This window comes from Anopheles gambiae, chromosome 2 (genome assembly GCF_943734735.2).
Source record: "Anopheles gambiae chromosome 2, idAnoGambNW_F1_1, whole genome shotgun sequence".
Taxonomy (NCBI): domain Eukaryota; kingdom Metazoa; phylum Arthropoda; class Insecta; order Diptera; family Culicidae; genus Anopheles; species Anopheles gambiae.
Window position 1 is genome coordinate 67,422,817 of NC_064601.1, and position 18,728 is coordinate 67,441,544.

General features: G+C 42.0%; 3 protein-coding genes across 12 annotated transcripts; 1 reads left to right on the plus strand and 2 right to left on the minus strand.

The window, feature by feature from the left end:
* Positions 1-547: 547 nt before the first annotated feature.
* LOC1278414 (protein A16) lies at positions 548-1,442 on the minus strand. Its single transcript, XM_317999.5, has 3 exons — positions 1,237-1,442; positions 956-1,153; positions 548-850 (listed from the first exon to the last, which is right to left on the minus strand). The coding sequence occupies exons 1-3, from the start codon at positions 1,382-1,384 to the stop codon at positions 618-620; spliced, it is 579 nt and encodes a 192-aa protein (XP_317999.5). The 5' UTR covers positions 1,385-1,442; the 3' UTR covers positions 548-617.
* Positions 1,443-2,430: 988 nt separating this feature from the next.
* On the plus strand, positions 2,431-3,384 carry LOC1278406 (protein A16-like). The gene is made up of 3 exons (XM_317998.4): positions 2,431-2,628; positions 2,702-2,878; positions 2,968-3,384. The coding sequence occupies exons 1-3, from the start codon at positions 2,487-2,489 to the stop codon at positions 3,228-3,230; spliced, it is 582 nt and encodes a 193-aa protein (XP_317998.3). The 5' UTR covers positions 2,431-2,486; the 3' UTR covers positions 3,231-3,384.
* A 70-nt stretch (positions 3,385-3,454) lies between these two features.
* On the minus strand, positions 3,455-10,943 carry LOC1278413 (85/88 kDa calcium-independent phospholipase A2). 10 transcript variants are annotated; one of them, XM_061641055.1, is made up of 12 exons: positions 10,612-10,914; positions 10,018-10,062; positions 8,872-9,073; positions 8,710-8,800; positions 8,469-8,639; positions 8,246-8,380; positions 7,999-8,179; positions 7,465-7,655; positions 5,895-7,319; positions 5,685-5,808; positions 5,321-5,585; positions 3,455-5,130 (listed from the first exon to the last, which is right to left on the minus strand). In XM_061641055.1, exons 1-11 carry the CDS (start codon positions 10,619-10,621, stop codon positions 5,353-5,355), a joined length of 2,808 nt encoding a protein of 935 aa, XP_061497039.1. In that variant the 5' UTR covers positions 10,622-10,914; the 3' UTR covers positions 3,455-5,130; positions 5,321-5,352. The 10 variants fall into 10 exon arrangements, with proteins under 10 accessions (XP_061497039.1, XP_061497047.1, XP_061497044.1 ...); XM_061641056.1 differs by lacking the exon at positions 3,455-5,130 and adding an exon at positions 7,879-7,890 and having other exon boundaries at positions 5,214-5,585; positions 7,465-7,640; XM_061641063.1 differs by lacking the exon at positions 10,018-10,062 and having other exon boundaries at positions 7,465-7,640; positions 10,612-10,917.
* Positions 10,944-18,728: the final 7,785 nt, after the last annotated feature.

Genomic DNA, 18,728 nt, shown 5'->3' on the forward strand with positions numbered 1-18,728 from the left:
ACACCACCCACCCAGGCTTTATTTTTCTGCAACCGGTCCCTTTTTTTTACTGCGCATAAATTCGCAGAAAAAAAAGACCCTCAAACCATCCATGTCCCACAGTTTTGCTGTCCCAGTTCATTATCCCATTGTAAAGAAAGGGATTGCGTTACATCAACAAGTTCACAAATCATTCCCTACCTGAACAGTGGCATACACATACAATGGATTAGATTAGATTGGTAATCTTATCAGTTGTATACAACAAGGTGATAGGAATTGAATGACTTCTGCGACTGCTAATCGACTATTTAGCTCAATACTGCTGGCGTGGTGGATAAGGAGGATCAAACAATACAGTTTTAGCGTGCCGGATATGTGCGGGTTTGCATTGCAGAAAAATATCACCATCTGACTACACCGAAAAGGCTCCATGTCATCGTTAATTGAACGTCATTACGAACCCTAAAACCATGCACTACCGGGAATGACCGGCTAAATGATGAGCTTCTTACCACCTATGATGACGCCCCGACACTTAACATCCGCCACTGGTCCTGGAACCAACTACTGTTTATAACGTTTTATTGTGCTTATTCGCTTGAGTATATGAGTTGTGTTCCGCAATCAGAGGCATCTCAAAAATATTCTTCACAAATGTATGGGAAAATGTTTAACGGATTTAAGCAATTTCTTAGTGTCCAACTACCAGTAGGAGTCAACGCGATGCAGGTGGATTTGGCAACCACATTGAGGAAGGGCGGTTTAGTTTGTACCGGCAAATCCGTCGTTATCCACGTTAGTTTATTCGTGTTCGAAGCACCGATATTGGTAGCTCCAATCCAGTAGTTTGAACCAGTCGATGAGGCTTCTACCGGTTTGGGATAGAAATAGGAGAGAGAGAGAAAAAAAAAACAAACATATTTTCCAAAGTTAGTATACGGCATGCTTCCCACAACACGTTATGTCTACTTACTCAACAATGATTCCAAAAACTTTTGCTCCTTTTCGCTCTCGATGGTGGCCAACCCTTTACCCTCGTCGATGCAGTTACGCCACGCGCGAAAGAACGATCCTACGCCTAGTGTGCCGATGGTAAACTTTTTGTTCTTCACGGCAAAGTCCGCCGGCAGCAAGTAGCGCGGCTGTGGTGCAATTGCTTTCACTGTATCATCTGCGGATGGGCAGATTATAGTTAACCCATGGTAGTATGGTCCCCTAGTTGACTGTGTCCCCGTGTGCGGGTTATTTACCTACCTGTTGGTTTGCTGCTGTCCGCCGTGGGTAGGATGGGGAGTTGCTCGGCTTGTACCACGTTTTCCTCATCGACCGTCGGTAAGCCTACTGAGGCGCCAATGCAAACAATCAACAGCAGCACAGCCGCGGCAGTGTTTGCAAGGAGCATCTTGAAACTCTTGCTGAATGTCCCAGTACGCTATCACGTTGGCACTGAAAACCCTTCGCTGCGAGCCACCTTCTTATATAAGTGGCGGAAAATAATAACAGTAGAAAGATGGTTTCAAAGAAAGCCAGAACTGGTTCCTTCTTTTCGTGGTTCTTGAATTCGGTCAATCGGTTTGAACGGAACAGATACAGAAGAACAGAATAAACAAAACAAAACGAGAAAAAACGTTAAGCGAGAAAGTTTTTTTAAACATAAAAAGAAACATTCATACTGGATTGAGGAACTGTGAACTGTTTAGAGCTTTGTATACTGAAATCAATGCAATGCTGTAGTTGCGTGTTTTTTGATGAAACGGATGTTTTATTAACTTTTTTTCATTATTTTCAAATTTTTTCAGGAAACAATTGTAAATAACATAACATGGCAAAGCAAACAAACTGGAAGTTCATGAGATACATAAATCTATCCACCATATATACATTTCGTTATACGGTATTTTTGCTTTATTGGTTCGGCAAACCCGAAAAATCCGTGCTCCAAAACTCATCCTGATGAGGTCAACGGTCCTGTGATGCAAATCTGATGCAGTTCTGGAAGATGCATACTCTCCTTTTCCTTCCTGTTACATCTCGCAATCTCGCGATTTATGTACGTTTGTCTCGCTCTTTTCGTGTCCAGAGTATCGAATCTTGTTCTGCATTTCCGCAAACGGTGCATCAAAACGGAAACTCGTTTCTCGTGGTGCCATGATTTTGGGTGTAAATAACTGTTCTTTTCCAAAAAAAAAAAAAAAAATAACAACAAAAAAAAAAACAAATGAAACGAGCATTAGCTCTCCGAAACGAGCTCTCCTGCAGCCTGTACAAGAAGGAGGTCAATGTACCGAGCACGGATCGGGTGAATGATGGTGGAGGCGCAAGAACCGTGGTGGAAGTCGGAAAGGACACTATAAAAAAATGTGCCCAAGAAAGTAATGCTTTCATTTCTGCTCCGTCCGTTGGAGCGAGCGATCGTCACGTCAGTTGCGTAGAACAGGAGATCACGTATTGTGATTTGCCGAAGTGCTCGGATTGTGATCGATTTGCCCCCTAGTAGTGGCAGGATGGAGGTGCTGTACAAGAATACTCTCTTGTCGTTCGTGGTGGCGGTGGTTTTAGTGCTATCCATTGTAGCAGCTACTACGAATCCTGAACCCGCCGGAACAAAGACCGAAGTGAAGAGCTATTCACCGGAAGACGTCAAGGGTAAGGGCTTCTCAACAAGTTCACAAAAAGCACACACAAGGCCCTGTTCTATACATTGACCATCTTTTGCCAGACGTGAACAACTTTCCGGTTAATGGGCTGCCGCCATTAACGTACAGCTCGAAGAAATACACCTTGCATACTGAGGTTGTGAACTTCTTCGAGGCTTGGAATCGCTGCCGGGATATGGGCAAACAATTTGCTTCTATTGAAAACTCTCAGGACTTTGCCGCCTACCGAGATGCTGTCCGTAAGTATTCGTACCTTTTCTTTGCAGCCAACTGGAACACACACATACACACGATAACGCGCATTTTCGGACACTCTATTTCATGCCAGAACCGTATGCCAACGTCAACTATACCTTCTGGTTAGCGGGAACTAACGTTGGTGCCAGATCGAACGATTATCGCAAATTCTACTGGATTACAAACGATCGACCGGTCAGCTATGTGAGCGGTTTCCAAAATTGGTTCCTAGGTTCCCCACCAAACGATGCCAACGCATGTATGCTAACTTATCAGAGTAGTACGCTTTGGTTCACTGTGCCCTGCTTTACCACCCTGTCATCCTACGCATGCGAGGAACCACAGGATGTCTGATCATACCAGCTTCTGCCAGAAAATGAACCGCTGATGCAACTGCTGCTCACGACACAATGGAACAGTCTAATCATAAGTGGGAAGATGAACATTTAATATAAGAAGAAGTTTGAGCTCAATAAAACTGTTAAAATCGCTATGCAAGCAGCCCGTATGTATCTCGCAAACTTGACTGACTTGGGAAGTGTTGCCTTACTTACAGACACTCGAATAAAAACAAAACATTCGCTTTTACGATCTTTATTTGATATTTCGTGTTGTTCAACAATTTTCAATAATAAAATATGCAATTTGATGTTATAATATAGCATGACCAATATATTGACACTTTTTACTGCAATTTCCAATTTTCATTTTAAAACGGACACAGATCGCCACTAATTGAAAAATTTATTATAAAATGCGCTTGGGATTGGTCTTTTTGAGCATGTTGCCTCATTCAGCACAGCACAAAAATCAATCCCTCGACAGTTCATACACACAGAACAATGTTGCATGCTTTTTTTGTTTCTATAGTGTTTCGTGAACGAAGCGCCAATTTAGTCATGATGTTTTTGCCCTTTCGTTTTCTCTTTGCTTACAATTGTGTTAACATCAAAATGGTAGTACAATTTTGTGACAGCCAATTCGTCTTTTTCTTCTCTTGTTGGGGTTTTGATTACTAATCCAATTATGCAGCTTTTCATTACGATTTAAATGACATGAGAATATCTCTTGTTTTTACGTTACAACACAATCTTCCGAGCACTTGCAGAGCGAAAAAGGAAAGAAATACGATAACGATCGCTCGATCAGTTCAGTACTTGCACTTTGCGGGTAGTATCATCGTTGGAAAGATTTATTGGAAGAAACATATTTAACCATTGTTGCAGGTATTGGACCACTTGGACCACAAATAAACAATAAACAAAATAAATAGTAACACTATATTATTTGGTGCGCATGGTGAGCGAAGTTTTACTTCCGTTTTTTTCTTTTCTCTTCTTTTGTTTAATAAAATCGGTCAAACTAACTCCCAATCCCTGTTCACTGTTCGCCTTTACAGCACAGACGCATGTTTGGTGGGTTTTTTTTATGATATAAACGTTATTGTATCTTGCATTTCAGTACAACATAACATTGTTTGCGTATTTGTGTGTGTGTGTGTTTTTGTTTATATAGGGAGATGTTTGTGTATGTATGCATGTGTGTGTATGTAAGTTTTCTAAACAATAGCAGCGCATAATAAATGAAAGCAAAGTGTTGCATGCACAAAACAGGTAATTTGCCTCTACTCTGCACACCACACCACATCTAGAGAACATCTTTTATCTTTTGTATCGTATTTTGCTCCGTAAAAAATTACACATATAATTACACGACATCACAATGAAAACGATTTCTTTCCCCCAGGACGTTCAACTCGGCTGTTGTCTCAAGCATGATCATATAAAGTTAAACATATTTGCGTACATCTGGCAACGTGTCAAGCGCGATATTAACAATTAAGGACAATTTGTATTCCACTACACTTGTGTGCCAGTGTGAAAGGTATTTATGGTTTAGCTTATTGTTATTTTAACTTCGCCCGTACGACAACATCTTCGTCGACTGCAAACATCTTCCAAATAATGTCTCCAATTTTCCCGTACTTTAGTGTTCTATTCGATGCGTTTCGGTGCTACTGAAGAAGCTTTCCCTGATCGCTGATTATTAGTTAGCACACAGTGTTCGTTTTTCTAAAGATATTGTCAACAATTCAGTACGATTTTTGGAACAATCAAAAGCAATGGCGCCATTCAATATATTCAGCCCGATCGATCGAACGAACGTTCTGCTAGCTGCTACTTTCGGTAAGTTATCCTCTTCAAAAAAAGCAAATTCATCCGGCAACAAAGTCACTTTTAGGAATGTTCGTGCTCTTCCACAGAGGGAGCAAGAGAGAGAGAGAGAGAGAGCGAGAGAAAGAGTCAATATAATAAAACATAAACAAAAATATCCTGTTGTTGTGTTGTCGTTTATACGATTTTGCTCTTACTGGTGGGCAACCATTTGAATGGTGGTGAAAGGTGGTGTGGGAATTACGGTAAATAGATATAACATTTGTTTACTTTCTTTGACAACCTGCGCTTCAGGCTTACTGCTATTTGAGCAGATTGATCAGCTCGATGACCTGCTTTCGGTTGCTGTGCATGTATGCCTTTGCCTCCCACAGCATATTGATTAGTGGTTCGTCCATCTTTTCGTCCATTCCAATGTCAACAGACATCTGCGGATTGAACCGGAAGTACGGTACTCCTATCATACTACACCACGCTCTGGCACGATCTACTACCCGTCCATCGGATGCTGTAGCCTGATCTACCAGCAGTGTGCCTGATGAGAAAAGAAACAACAGAAAAAAAAACACTCATTAATCAATACCGAAAAATAGGGGTTTCGCCGTACAAAGCGAAAGTAATAGAAGAAACTTACTGATGGTAGATATACCGTAGGCCACTTTGGCCGTAGCCCATATGCTATCCGGACGAAACACATCGATTTCTTTCAAATCCACTACCGGTGTTAATCCTGTGCCCAGGGACACTACCACCGACACCTGTATAGAGTGGAGACAAAACAAAAGACATGAACATTTGCTTTGTGACTTGCCTTTTTTGCTATATCAATACTACTACTACTTACCGGTACTGCCTCGGATGCCCGACCAATGTAATGCAGTGCGGCATTCAGTTCGTGAATTTCGGTCATGGCGTCCAGCGTCGGATTATTCGCAATCAATCCACCATCGAGAAAACGGCCGAACGCACGAAAGTACGACGGTGCGGCCCCGGTGGCTCGGGCTGCACGCCACACCAGCTGTTCGCTAGGCGGCGGTGGCGGCTGTCCACGATTATTTGATGGCGTCACGATGCTTAAAATATCGCTGGCGGCCTCGTAGTTGCGGAATAGATGCAAATTTACCGGCTTCCTATCAGCCATCACTCCCGTTACCATCAATCGAGGATGTTTGATATCCGACATGACGGTAAACTCTCCCAGCTGCTCTTTCAACACCGTTTCCAGCTGATCACTTGGGTAGGGCCGGGATCCGACGAACGCTTGGTCCTTCATACGCAGATACAGACACATGCATTGTTTCATGGTTTTACCGCATCCTAATGCAAGCGCCAAAATTCCCCCAGTACTGGTACCGGCGATCCAGTCGAACAGATGCACGATGGGTGTTTGGGCGAGATTTTCTATTTCCAAAAGCATTTGTGCCAAAACAAGTCCCCTGATACCACCACCATCCAGACAGAGCAGTCGGCCGCGCCCATTGTACGATTCGCCACTAGCTCCCGCTTCACAGGACGAACGGGGCCGCGAATCCGTTCGCTGACCACTGCCACCAGCACATTCTGCCGTCGGTGTCTTGGGAGACTCCGGACCGGCCGGTTCATCTGTTAGCATCGGTTCGTCGCCGACATCGAAATCGCCCAGCAGGTTCACTCCACCCTTTAGCGAAGAAGACGTGGACGTAGGGGAAGTGGGTTTAGAGGCAGCCTCTACCTTGCTCATAAACATCGAAAGCAACGCATCCATCATGCTCGCGCCTTTACGCTCTTGACTGACGTCGACTGTTTTCACTTCCGGCCGTTCGCGCTCCTCGGGGATGGTCGCACGAATCGTGTTCGATATCAGACTTGGCACACTGTTGCGATGTGACTTTGTAGTTGTTCGGGCCAGCACCTGCTGGATGTGTTCACGCTGCTCCGTCGTTTCCGGTTGGGCCGGTGGGATGCCATTATAGGTACCACCCGCAGCACACCCTGGAGGACATTTACTACCTTTTTCGGGGCACCGTTTTGCACCCACCGAGTGCAAAATGTACAGAATCATCGAATCCTTTGAGCCACTGTCATCCTTTCCGACCAAGTGGCGGGGCGTTTTACCATCCTTGTTCGGTTTGTTAAAGTCTGCACCGAACACCACCAAACACTGCACGATCGGAATAAGCTTCTTTTCTACCGCAATATGCAGTGGAGTGTTGCCAGAGTTATCAACCACATCAATCTCAGCATCATGAGCCAACAACGCAACGACACATTCCAACCGGTCGCGTGCCACCTGAAAGAGAGCAAATATAGAACGTACAATCATTAACACTCTCTAATAAATTCTTAATGCACACCGATACGACCGATCGTTTTTTTTTGCAAACAAAACAAAATAAAAACTAGCACAGGGAGATGCTGGTGTTTTCAAGACTTACCATCACATGCAATGGAGTTTGGCCGTTGAAATTTACTAAATTTACATCGCAACCACGCTCTATTAAAGAGTTCAATACCTCACGGCTGGAGCTCCAGTGCAGCGGGGTGCCGCCGTGTTTCATGTCTTGTGTGAACAGTTTGTTTGGATTGCTGACAAGAAAATCGGCTACATTACCTGTAGAAGAAGGTTCTACGTCGATTATACCAATTGGGGAGTATGTGTGCAGGAATTGTTCAATATGTGCAGTAAACGTTGAAGCGGGATACGTTTGAAGCGTAATTCATAAGCAGGTGTATAAAAGGGCGATGAAATAAAGGAAAGGAAAGAAATCATATATATAAACAATACTAAATCAAGAATGCTGCTCTGCATCATGGACAGAAAATGGAAAAGTTATTAAACAGCCACTTGCCATCAGTGCAGGCTTTTGTAAAAAAGAAATAGAAACATAGATCGAAACAAAAATCATTGATAAAATAAATTATTGTTAGTCGCGTACAATCTAACCCCCGGGTTGGCGGTCCAAACTTACTCGATGGAATGGATTTGCTATAAGAGGTTCCAGCTCCTCGGGCCATCTTATTCGTATCGGCTCCGGCAAGCAGCAGTGCCTTCACGCAGTCCGGTTTGTCTGCCAAACACGCCAAATGAAGCGGCGTATAGCCGTCGGTGTTGCAATGATTAAGGTTGGAGGTACTTTTTGCTGTTAACATCTGCAAATATATGGGACATGGTTTTACATCGTGCTTCTAAAGTATCCGGACTTTTACTTATCATACATTTATCATTTCCTTTGTCGTGCTAGCCGCGTAGTGAAACACCGAATTGCTGTTCTTATCCAGATGCTCCAAGTTGCATTGATTAGACTGTATCAGGGCTTTCACAAACTCAATGTTGTTCGCCTTAACAGCAACCTTTTGGACAGGAGAGGAGGACATATAACAGATTAGGGTACTATTTCATCACTGATGAGTGTTGCAGTACTATTGTAATCAAATTTACCTGCAATGGAGTCATCATCTCAGAATATTCAGCATAGTCGAGAAAATCAATAATACTAGGATTCGAAATATAATCAGTAAGATTATAAAAAGCAACAACGTGTGCCAAGGACCAGGAAGGGTTATCAATCAGTACGTCGCAAAGCTTTTGCAAACCATTGATATTGTACATCTGCAATCAAGATATCGCATTAGTGGTTAGGTAATTTGTGTAAAACAACACGTCACACATTGTATATTACCTCGCGAACGATTTTTACCAATTCTGGCAAACGTTGATGGAAGGCCTCAAATTTTTCCTCGGCTGCCGATTGTGTTGTTGCTCGATACAAGCTGTAAAACAAAACGACAACAAATTACACCATACTGTTACGAAAGAAATACCATCCCTAGATTAACGCTACCTGTAGGACGTGTTGATCGTTTCCGAATGGGGCCTTTCCAGTATGATTTCGTACACCAGCTTTTTGTCCGGGGAGTTGGGATTCGGAGCAAACAGTCGCATCGATTCATTCCGCTGAAGTACTGGCAGGTTGATGTAGGACTCATTTTTCACTTCCTGTACCTTGTTAGGAGGAACGTCCCCGCCTAACAATCGCTGGATTGCTGTTCATTCAACAGAATACGCCGGTCAGATGAAAATTAACACGCCAAGTCGTTCACAATGAAGGATATGCAAAATGGAAAGAAAGGAGTAATATTTAAAAACCAAATCTTTGTCGGGCTACTACAGCAACACTTCCTGGCCAGTTCGTCTACAGCATCTGTACCTAAACCGGATGCCAATGCACCGATCCCGAGCCAAGCCATTTGCATTAGAACACACAGCAGTTTTCACTACTTCGGTTTGGTGGTTGTTTGTTCCAACGAGTTGCAGCAATAGTTTAATACTGAGCGTATGTACAAGGATTAGGAAGACACTTTGGTACGGGACATTTTGAGGTAGCTGGGTGGGTATACAACTAAACCGAATGGAAGATTGGTTCGTGGGAATTGTGGAAACAAGTGGAAGTGAAAGGATTAATCAAACTGAACGTAGAGCTCTTGTAGGAACTGAAACGAATACAAACGATGATGATGAAAATATGACAGTACTCTGTTTACGCAGGACAGCGACATACAACAATTGCTCAAACTGCTACACACATTCATAACCAACCAAACCAGCCAGTGCTAGAAATTATTTCACCAAGCAACCGTAAGCGAAATGCCAACTGCGATTCGTAGATGAAACCTCTCGTATCTTCCAACCATATGCACGATGTCAACCGTGAAGCAATGACGCGCGTTGGGGCAGAACGCTCTAGCAAAATAAACACAAAAACATAGCCGTAGCTGTAAACTGTGGCACCAGCAGTCAGGGATGAGTGATAAAATTTACGTGCCACGGAAAATATGAAAGTGTCGATTACAAAGAATTAATGATTGTACGTAGCATATGTATCGGTTGATTCGTTACAGCCTAATGAACAGAACTGTCTGATGGAGCCAAGCGTGGGGGACTATTAGCGTATAGTTCTATTATTCCTGGTAGAAAATCAAACAAATACCTTGAATGAAATCCCTTTCCACAATTGGCGGATTTTTCCACAGCCCTAAAGAACCAAGGAGTGTGTAACTTCATTAAAATGCAAGTTTTTACGAATTCTCAAGTTGTAGTAGCACTGTAGCCAAAGTACACTTGCACCCGTCAGCGAAAAGACGCTCTTTTTCTAATAAGCAAACCAACTACTGTCCACCAATCGATATACGGCAAAGTAAAGAAGGGACCACCATTGTGTGTGAACGTGTGCGAAAGCGCTTTCTGGTGTTGTTGACCTTTTGGGTGCTCTTCGTACCCAATATGCTTTCTTTGTCCTGTTCCAGCGTGATTCTCGAAAGTTTCCGCTTTGTTTTTACCCGAATCTTACGCTTAGTTACGCTTACAGACGATTAAACAATTCTGTCACGTTCTCACCACCTCCTTAATAGTATCATTGCGAATTTTTAGATAGCCGAAAAAGCTACTGCAGGTGCGGCATGCACCGGATCTGGTTGTTGCTAAGCGTATAGCGCTGGTATTCCGGCATTCATGCATATTCGGTGTGTTTATCGCAGGCATTCGAACTAAAAGGATTTAAAACGTTTGTCACTACACCACTCACCATTCAGCATATCTTCTGCACACAGATATCGTTCGGATACGATAGCGGTTTACGATGTCGTTCTGTGGAGCAAACACGCCACTCTAGATTGCATCAACTTTCCCGTTTTCACAAAATGATAATACTGCGACGCTGTTGCTTCGATTACGTAGCGCTGGTTTGGTTTGCAGCAAACTACCGGGAATCAAAAAAAGGTTGACCTTCGGAACTGTATCATCCGTTCTACAGATGTTTTTCTTTCTGATCGTGCCCGCTATGACTAATAGATTAGAATTTTCACGTACGTTTGCGTTTTGTCGTCGTTTGACAGCTACGACGTTAGAAAAAATATAAACAACAAACCGGGTACTTCCATCATACGAGCCGTGGTGATGAAAACGAAAATGATCTAAAACTTGCCTTTGGTTTGAACATCATTAACATTCACTTTGAATCATTACTGTTACATGTTTGATGTTATGTTTTGATCTATTCTATTCAACCAATTTATCTATAAAAATTGATTATAATTTTCCGTAAAACGAAGTTAGATCACATTCCAGAAGCAGACACGTACAAACGTCAAACGTATAAATCAATATGGCGACGCACGAAGGATTTGGCAGGAACTTGTACTGCTGATTTGTTTACATTTTGGAATGACACATTAAATATGCTTTTCGCGCAATTATGCTCTATGCTGGTGTTTTCCTTTATGTCCAGTTAGCGCACTTATGATAACATCATTAATTATTTTTAATACGAAAGGCACTTTTTTATGTAATACAATTGCAATGGTGTGAGTTAAACATTACTAACCAATGGAAATTTCTTTATTACTTTTTTGTAATTTTATCGTTATCTATTTGTGATGGTAGCTGCACTTGATCTGCCAGCAGTGCACCTGACTAAGTAAAATGACTGAAAACTTCAATCCATTAGAATTTCTACACCTACCCCCATCCTTTAATATTTGTATCTAACAACAACAAACAAAATTGTGTTTCCCTTTCAAATAGCCATAGCATTATTCATAGCATTTAAGAGGCGAATGTCAGCCAGAAGGTACAAAGCCTCTATAAAACAAATTTGTATATTTGTAACCAATAATGTATATTGTAATGAAAGGGCGACCATACGCTGAATACACATTCTTTTAGAAGGCCGTGTGGTTTCCTTCAAGAGCGTGCTCCGGAATGTATCTAGTTCAATCCTCTCCTCAGCCGTTCCTTCAATCCTCCAACTACCAGAACTAGGTTCAAAATTTTAAACCTAGTAGGTTCGGTCGGAACTAGGCTCGCTTGAAACGGTCGGAACGATCTAAACCAGAGATGTCAAACTTACAGTCAGCGATGCGGCCCTTGAGGTCGTTCGGTTCGCCACGGTTCCTTTTGAGCTAAATCATTCATAAGTCAGAGGTCATCAATGAGCATATTGGAAAAGAACAATTTCTGTGAGAAAAAGTATTCAAGGTATTCGCACTAGTGATGGGTAAAGTTGGCATACAGGCGTTGCCGTCAAATTTTGGCCGTAAGTCATGTATTTTTGTCTCGTAGCCGTCAATTTTTGACAGTGTGCATCAATTTTTGTCCCGAAGGCGTCAATTTTTGACAGTGCGCATCAATTTTTATCTCGAATGCGTCAATTTTTGTCAGTGTGCATCAGTTTTTGTCTCGAAGGCACCAATTTTTGTCTCATGGTCACAAATTTTTGTCTCTTGGTATTTTTTCGTTATTTTGATATTTTAATAATTGCAGAAATCACAACAAAATTAGAGTGGTTATACAATGCAAAGGAATTAATTCAGGAATTCTGTTTATTTCACATAGTTTTATGTCTTATTTATAATAATATCAAAACAATTTAGAGAAGATTAATCCTCGATTATTTCTTCATTTTGGCATCGTGGCAAATCTTCTTCTTCTTTTGGGTCAACGACAGTTGTCGATCAAAGCCTGCCTGTACCACAACTTGTGGGCTTGGCTTTCAATGACTTATTGATCCCCCCATACCAGGATAGTCAGTCCTACGTATGGCGGCACGGTCCATTTGGGGCTTGAACCCATAACGGGCATGTTATTAAGTCGTACGAGTTGACGACTGTATTACGAGACCGGTAATCGTGGGAAATAGTTAAATAAATTCCTAAAATAGTTCTCGCAATCCGTACGGTTTATGTATCATTGTACTGCCATTTTCGATTGAGGAGTACAAAGTATATTCATTGTTCAAAAGCAATCAGCTGTGTTGATCTACGTACCTGAAATTTAGTCAAAAATTTTGAAGCATTTTCCTTAAAATCCCAATAAAATATTCATAAACCACAGATTTTTATTGAAATTAAATGTTGCTACAATTAAATAACCCTAATTACGCGTCAAATCAGGTAAACTCATGTTGATATATAAAGAGGCAAAATTTCATGAACAAGCGACAAAAATTGATGACCATGAGACAAAAATTGGTGCCTTCGAGACAAAAATTGATGCGCACTGACAAAAATTGACGCATTCGAGACAAAAATTGATACACACTGTCAAAAATTGACGCCTTCGAGACAAAAATTGATGCACACTGTCAAAAATTGGTGACTTCGAGCCAAAATTTGACGGCAACGGCTGTAAATTCGGAATCGATTCCGGAAGGTAGGTCCGCCCTGCATCATCCGGAGTCGTTCGGAATCGCTCAGAATCGCCCGGAATCGTCTGGAGCCGTCCGGAGTTGTTCGGAGTCGTTCGGAGTCGTTCCATAGTCGTTCGGAGTCGTTCGGAGTCGTTTGGAATCGGAGTCGTTCGGAGTCGTTCGGAGTCTCAGTCGTCTGGAGTCGCACGCGCAAAGTGAAAGACAAAAACACAACGAAAGGAAATGTCTCATCACAAGCACAAAGGCTCCTGTTGACTCCGACCAACTCCGATTCCGGTCGACTCCGAACGACTCCGGACGACTCCGACTCCAAACGACTTCGAACGACTTCGAACGACTCCGGACGACTCCAAACGACTCCGGATGACTCCGAACAACTCCGGACGACTCCGACTCCGAACGACTCCCGACGACTCCGAACGACTCCGAACGACTCTGAATGACTCTGGACGACTCCGAATGACTCCGATCGACTCCAGACGACTCCGAACGACTCCGGACGACTCCGAACGACTCGGAACGACTTCGAACGACTCTGGAAGGCTTCGGACGACTCCGGGCGACTCCGACTCCGTGTGGATCTAGTGGTTCCATTTTGCCGGAGTCGGAACCGGACTACCAATAGTTGGAGTCGGATCGGAGTCGTGAATGCGCTCCAGAGAGCTCATCACTAATTCACACAACTGCTCATCCAACAGGAATCTTACGCTGTGTCTTTTCGTACCGAGGCGAGACCCTTTTTAGGGGTTACGCTTGAAGGGGATTTAGGGGAAAGTAGGTAAAGATGGACACTGCGGAAAAACGAACACTTTCTCATAAATATACAATAAAAGTGATTATTGAATAGCTTAACAATGGAGCATCCAAAAAGAAGGTTTGACAACATATGTGAAAACATGATATATTTTGCTATGATATCTGGAAAAATTGGTTAAATTCATGAACAAAACAAATTTTTAATCGTGCGTACTCTTGTAGATCTTATTTGACTAGTACGGATCATAAGCTTTACAAATTGAATTGTTTATATTTTTGGTAATCTTTCTAACAGAAATGAGATGTCGTGATTTTTAAGCAAATAAAAAAAAACTGGAAAAAGATTGGCAATAAAAGCAATAAAAGTTCGTCAGTTTCTGGTGGTTTTAGCATACTGACACCAAATTGGGAAAGACGCACACTCTGTGATAGGAGATTAAAAATTCTTATCGCAAATTTTTCCCCTATTGCGAACAAAGATGTATAACAGCTCAATGCAATGAATGCGAATAAACGCATTGGTTAACGCTTGAACGCAAATTGAAATAAAGCATTATGATTCGTATTTTAACTCACCATTCAATGATGATCTTCATTGAATGTCGCTATGCTCAGATGAATACGCACACTTGACCAAGCCGACCGGCCAACTTGCCGAACCGGTTAGATAATCGCATATAATAGCTAAAATAAATATCAAACGATCCGCCGGTTTTTCTTCTCTTTCCTGTACATTCGCTCGACGCTATTTTCTCCCAAGCACTTAGAAAGCCGTTCCCATACAGCACAGGGCGATCGAAGGGAGGCACTGCCCATCGCAGTGCCTCACACTACGACAACACTATTGCGAGGAGGTAACCGCACCGGACGGTTGTCGATAAGGAAGTAGTATGCGTCGTCCGGGTGTGTCTGTTCGGGACGATGGCGATCGGGACGATGGCGCATACTAATAAGCTTTTGTGTAATAAATCATTATTTGACAAACGCGGGCGGGCTTCAATGAATTTGGTGAAAAGTCAATATTTGAGAATGATGCGCGATTTTGGTGCGGCTCGTCTATCGCCCGTTCACCCAGAAAGAGAGAGAGAGAGAGAGCGTAACGATCTGTTGAACGAAGATTGCCACGACGGACGTGAGAGGATGGGATGTGGGATGCTGGAATATGAGAGTGTATGTTACCGAACGATTTCGTCATGCAGGTGGAAGATTCACAAAGGGATGTTGTGACGATCGCGGCTGTAAGGTTTAGGGCTGGTACACGCTGGACAGGAATGCTTGGCATAGCTTGCTGTGTGTGATATCGATTTCGAGGAACATCAAGAGCTCAGTTTAAATGATTAATCAAGCAAGCGGTGTGGCTCCATGGTTTCAAAAATACTATTCCACAACGTATTGCTTAACGGTAATTTACTTAACGTTTAAAATATTTATAAACACTAATGCAATGGTAGGGAATTTTCTACGATTTATGTTAAGCATAGCTCTCACAGTATAGACAACCACACTGTAACCTTGAACAGATGCTGATGTTTTGCCATCATCTGTTCGTCTCAAATGTGGAATGCATCTCCTCTTCAGGAGTGTTATGATGTTCCCGGATTTGGTGACCCAATGTCATCAGACACACATTTGATTAGGCACCAAAATTTCTAATTATGGTGGGAAACAGTTGCAACGCTTTGAACAACACTGTTGCATCATGAAGGTTGAAAGACATTTGTGGAAAAAACATGTTTTATGCTACGCGTTTAGTCGTACTTTATTCAAGTTGTGGAACACGAACTTACGCTGCTCATTGTTGTTGGATTATGTGGTAAAATTTCTGGCACATTGTTCTTCCCACTCATTTAGCGGACCACACACAGTGAACAGTTATAGCATAGCTGTGCAGTAAATTTAACTATAGCTGTGTGCTTCGAAAGTGTGACTATTTGGAATCTATCGTCTAGTTCAACTCACCTTATGACCAAATAGCAAGCTCGATCCACGATTATAATTCCAACTATTCTTTCAATCTACCAGCACATATGTAAATTTAAATCACTAATTAATTGCTGCATCATTGCCATTTTTACCTGGGATTCACCTGAGATGAAATAGTACAGTGGCCCGAATTTCGGTATGGCCGTTTCGCATTTTCGTTGGCGTTGGCTGGCGTTGATATTATTTAACAATGAATCAGCCCTATAAAAGTGCAGTTGCATAAGAGGTTATCCGGTTGTCCGAAAACATAAAAGAAAAAATACCCACAAGTGATTCGATATCGTCAACCTATCCGGCTATCCGGCGCAAGGTCGACTGACCGCCACTGACCAGTTTGTGGTGTACGGGATGGAGAAAACCGAAATATATATATCCGACAATTATCCTGCATGTGGTGGTGGTCATTTTGCTTTGTTCGTTCGTTCTCAATTTTGGCTGCACGATCCGGGCTACGATCACACTGCCGACCACGATCGTCACTGGGCGGCCGATGTAGGTCATGTTGGGGTAAGGGTTAACAGTAGTGTATCTCATTGATATGTAAGACGCGCTCCAGATGATGCCACCTGTAAAACTTTTAACTCCATTTGTACGCACAAAGTTTTTTGTCGCTAATAAAGAACGTATTTGACAAATTGTGAATATTTGTTACATTTTTATCTGCACGGGCGGCTTTCTGGCTTCCTCTACAACAGCAACATCTTTTCAAGACAATAATCGAACGATAGCCCAGACGCCTAGATCTACGAACTTACTATGCATATCCTTAAAACGTGTGCATGATCGCTCAACTACCCTGAGAAGCAAAGCAGCGCAAGAAACAGACCTTTTTAAGGCGAACTATTGTTTAATTGTGCTGGAAGGAGAAATTTCAAAACCTTGAACTGTTGCACCTTCTGACCGATCGGTGCCGGTCAAACCCAACCCGCTACAGCAGCTAGTCGAAACCAGTCCAGCTCAGCGGACAAGCTAAAGGATGTGAACCTGCACCGGCATCGTTTAGAGTGTAAGAAGACGATAATAACACACTCCGTGCATAGGTCGTGTACGATGCATCTAGTAAAAAGCGCTACAGTACAAATGAGCACAATACTAGGGGCGGTGGTAAAGTTTAAAGAAACTTACCCATTCGAGAACCGCGGCTGAGAAGTCGTTGATCCCGGAAGCTAACACCTGAAGGAAGGGTTTTCTGGGCGATGGAAAGCTTTACCGATGCGGCTAGAACGAAATTCAACCGTCAAAGGTGAAAGATGAGAGAAACATAATCGAAAAACTTGTTTTGCTGAGGACACCATGGCGGATGTGGCCGGTTACCAGGTTACCTTCAAGGCGTGGCCTTTTTTGCAGACTCTACAAGTTTTACAGCAATTGACACCACAATGCCAAGTGGCTCATCAATATCATAATGATTGGAAACATAATTACGAAATAATCAGCCTCAGCAACTGTAATGAAGTCAGTGAAATTCTCGATTGTGTGGAGTAACTTATATGAACTTTCATGAACATATTTTCGTTAAACAAACAATAAAACCGTTATATTGAAAAAAGTAGAATTAGAATTAAAAAAAGTCTTTATTGACATGAAATGATATTAAAGTGTGTTTCACGCTTCAGAAGTTTTTAAGTATCAAGTGAACTTGAGCTTAGTCGAATTGATATTTAATATTGAATTTAATATAATTTAATATAATTTGATTTGAATTCAACGTTTAATCACCAACAATTAAGGATTTATTATTTTAGAAATCTAATAGCAAATTCGTTTCCTCTTGTTCGGCAGCATAACGTTTTACCTGTACTCACAAGTCTGAAGTAATTTGCTCTCCGTATACGGTAAACGCACGGTATAGTGGTGGTAGTACCAATAGTGGTGGTATTGCACTAAAATGCGGTCCATACGGCAAATTAAGAGTAATTAAGTTATTTATGTTAGTGTGAAATGTTCTCTAACCTTTTACAAAAGGGTTTAAATGATAAATGGGTCCATTCCGTTACTTCTTCTTCTTCTTCTTCTTCTTCTTCTTTGGCTCAACAACCGCTGTTGGTCAGGGCCTGCCTTTACCCACTTAGTGAAATGAGCTTGGCTTTCATTGACTTTGTCGCTGGCGGTTAAAATAATTAGCTTATTAGGTCGCGACAGCCATCCGCTCGATCGAATGATCGAAGACGGTTTGGCTATGCTAGCTCGAAATAAAATAAATAAAATAATAATAGACAATGCTGCGAGCACGCGCACGATCGGTGGTCGAGCTTTAGCAAGTAGCAGCATTTTAGCAAGTAAGAACAATTAGCATGTAACCACTTAGGTATAAATAGGTAAATTTTATGGTAATAAAGAGTCAGTGTTAACCCTACACCCTTTCAATCACAACAGTCACTCGGAGGTTACCTTCCAGTGTGACAGACTTATAGTTACCATAGCAGGATAGTCAGTCCTACGTATGGAAGCTCGGTCTATTCGGGACTTGAACCCATGACGGGAATGTTGATAAGTCGTACGAGTTGACGACTGTACCACCAGACCGGCCCACTACATTCCGTTACTTAATGACCGAAAAATCCATTATTTTGTGAATTGTGTCATCATTTTTCCAGAATCCTTAGGATTTCATAAAGAAACTCATATTTCTGTTAACGTTTGAAATGATCACATAACCATGCAATTAATAGTTTTTCAACATAACTGTTATGAAATGTTATTTTTTACTAAAATTATTTGCCTTTTGACGTCATTTACATATTTTAAAGTGTTTT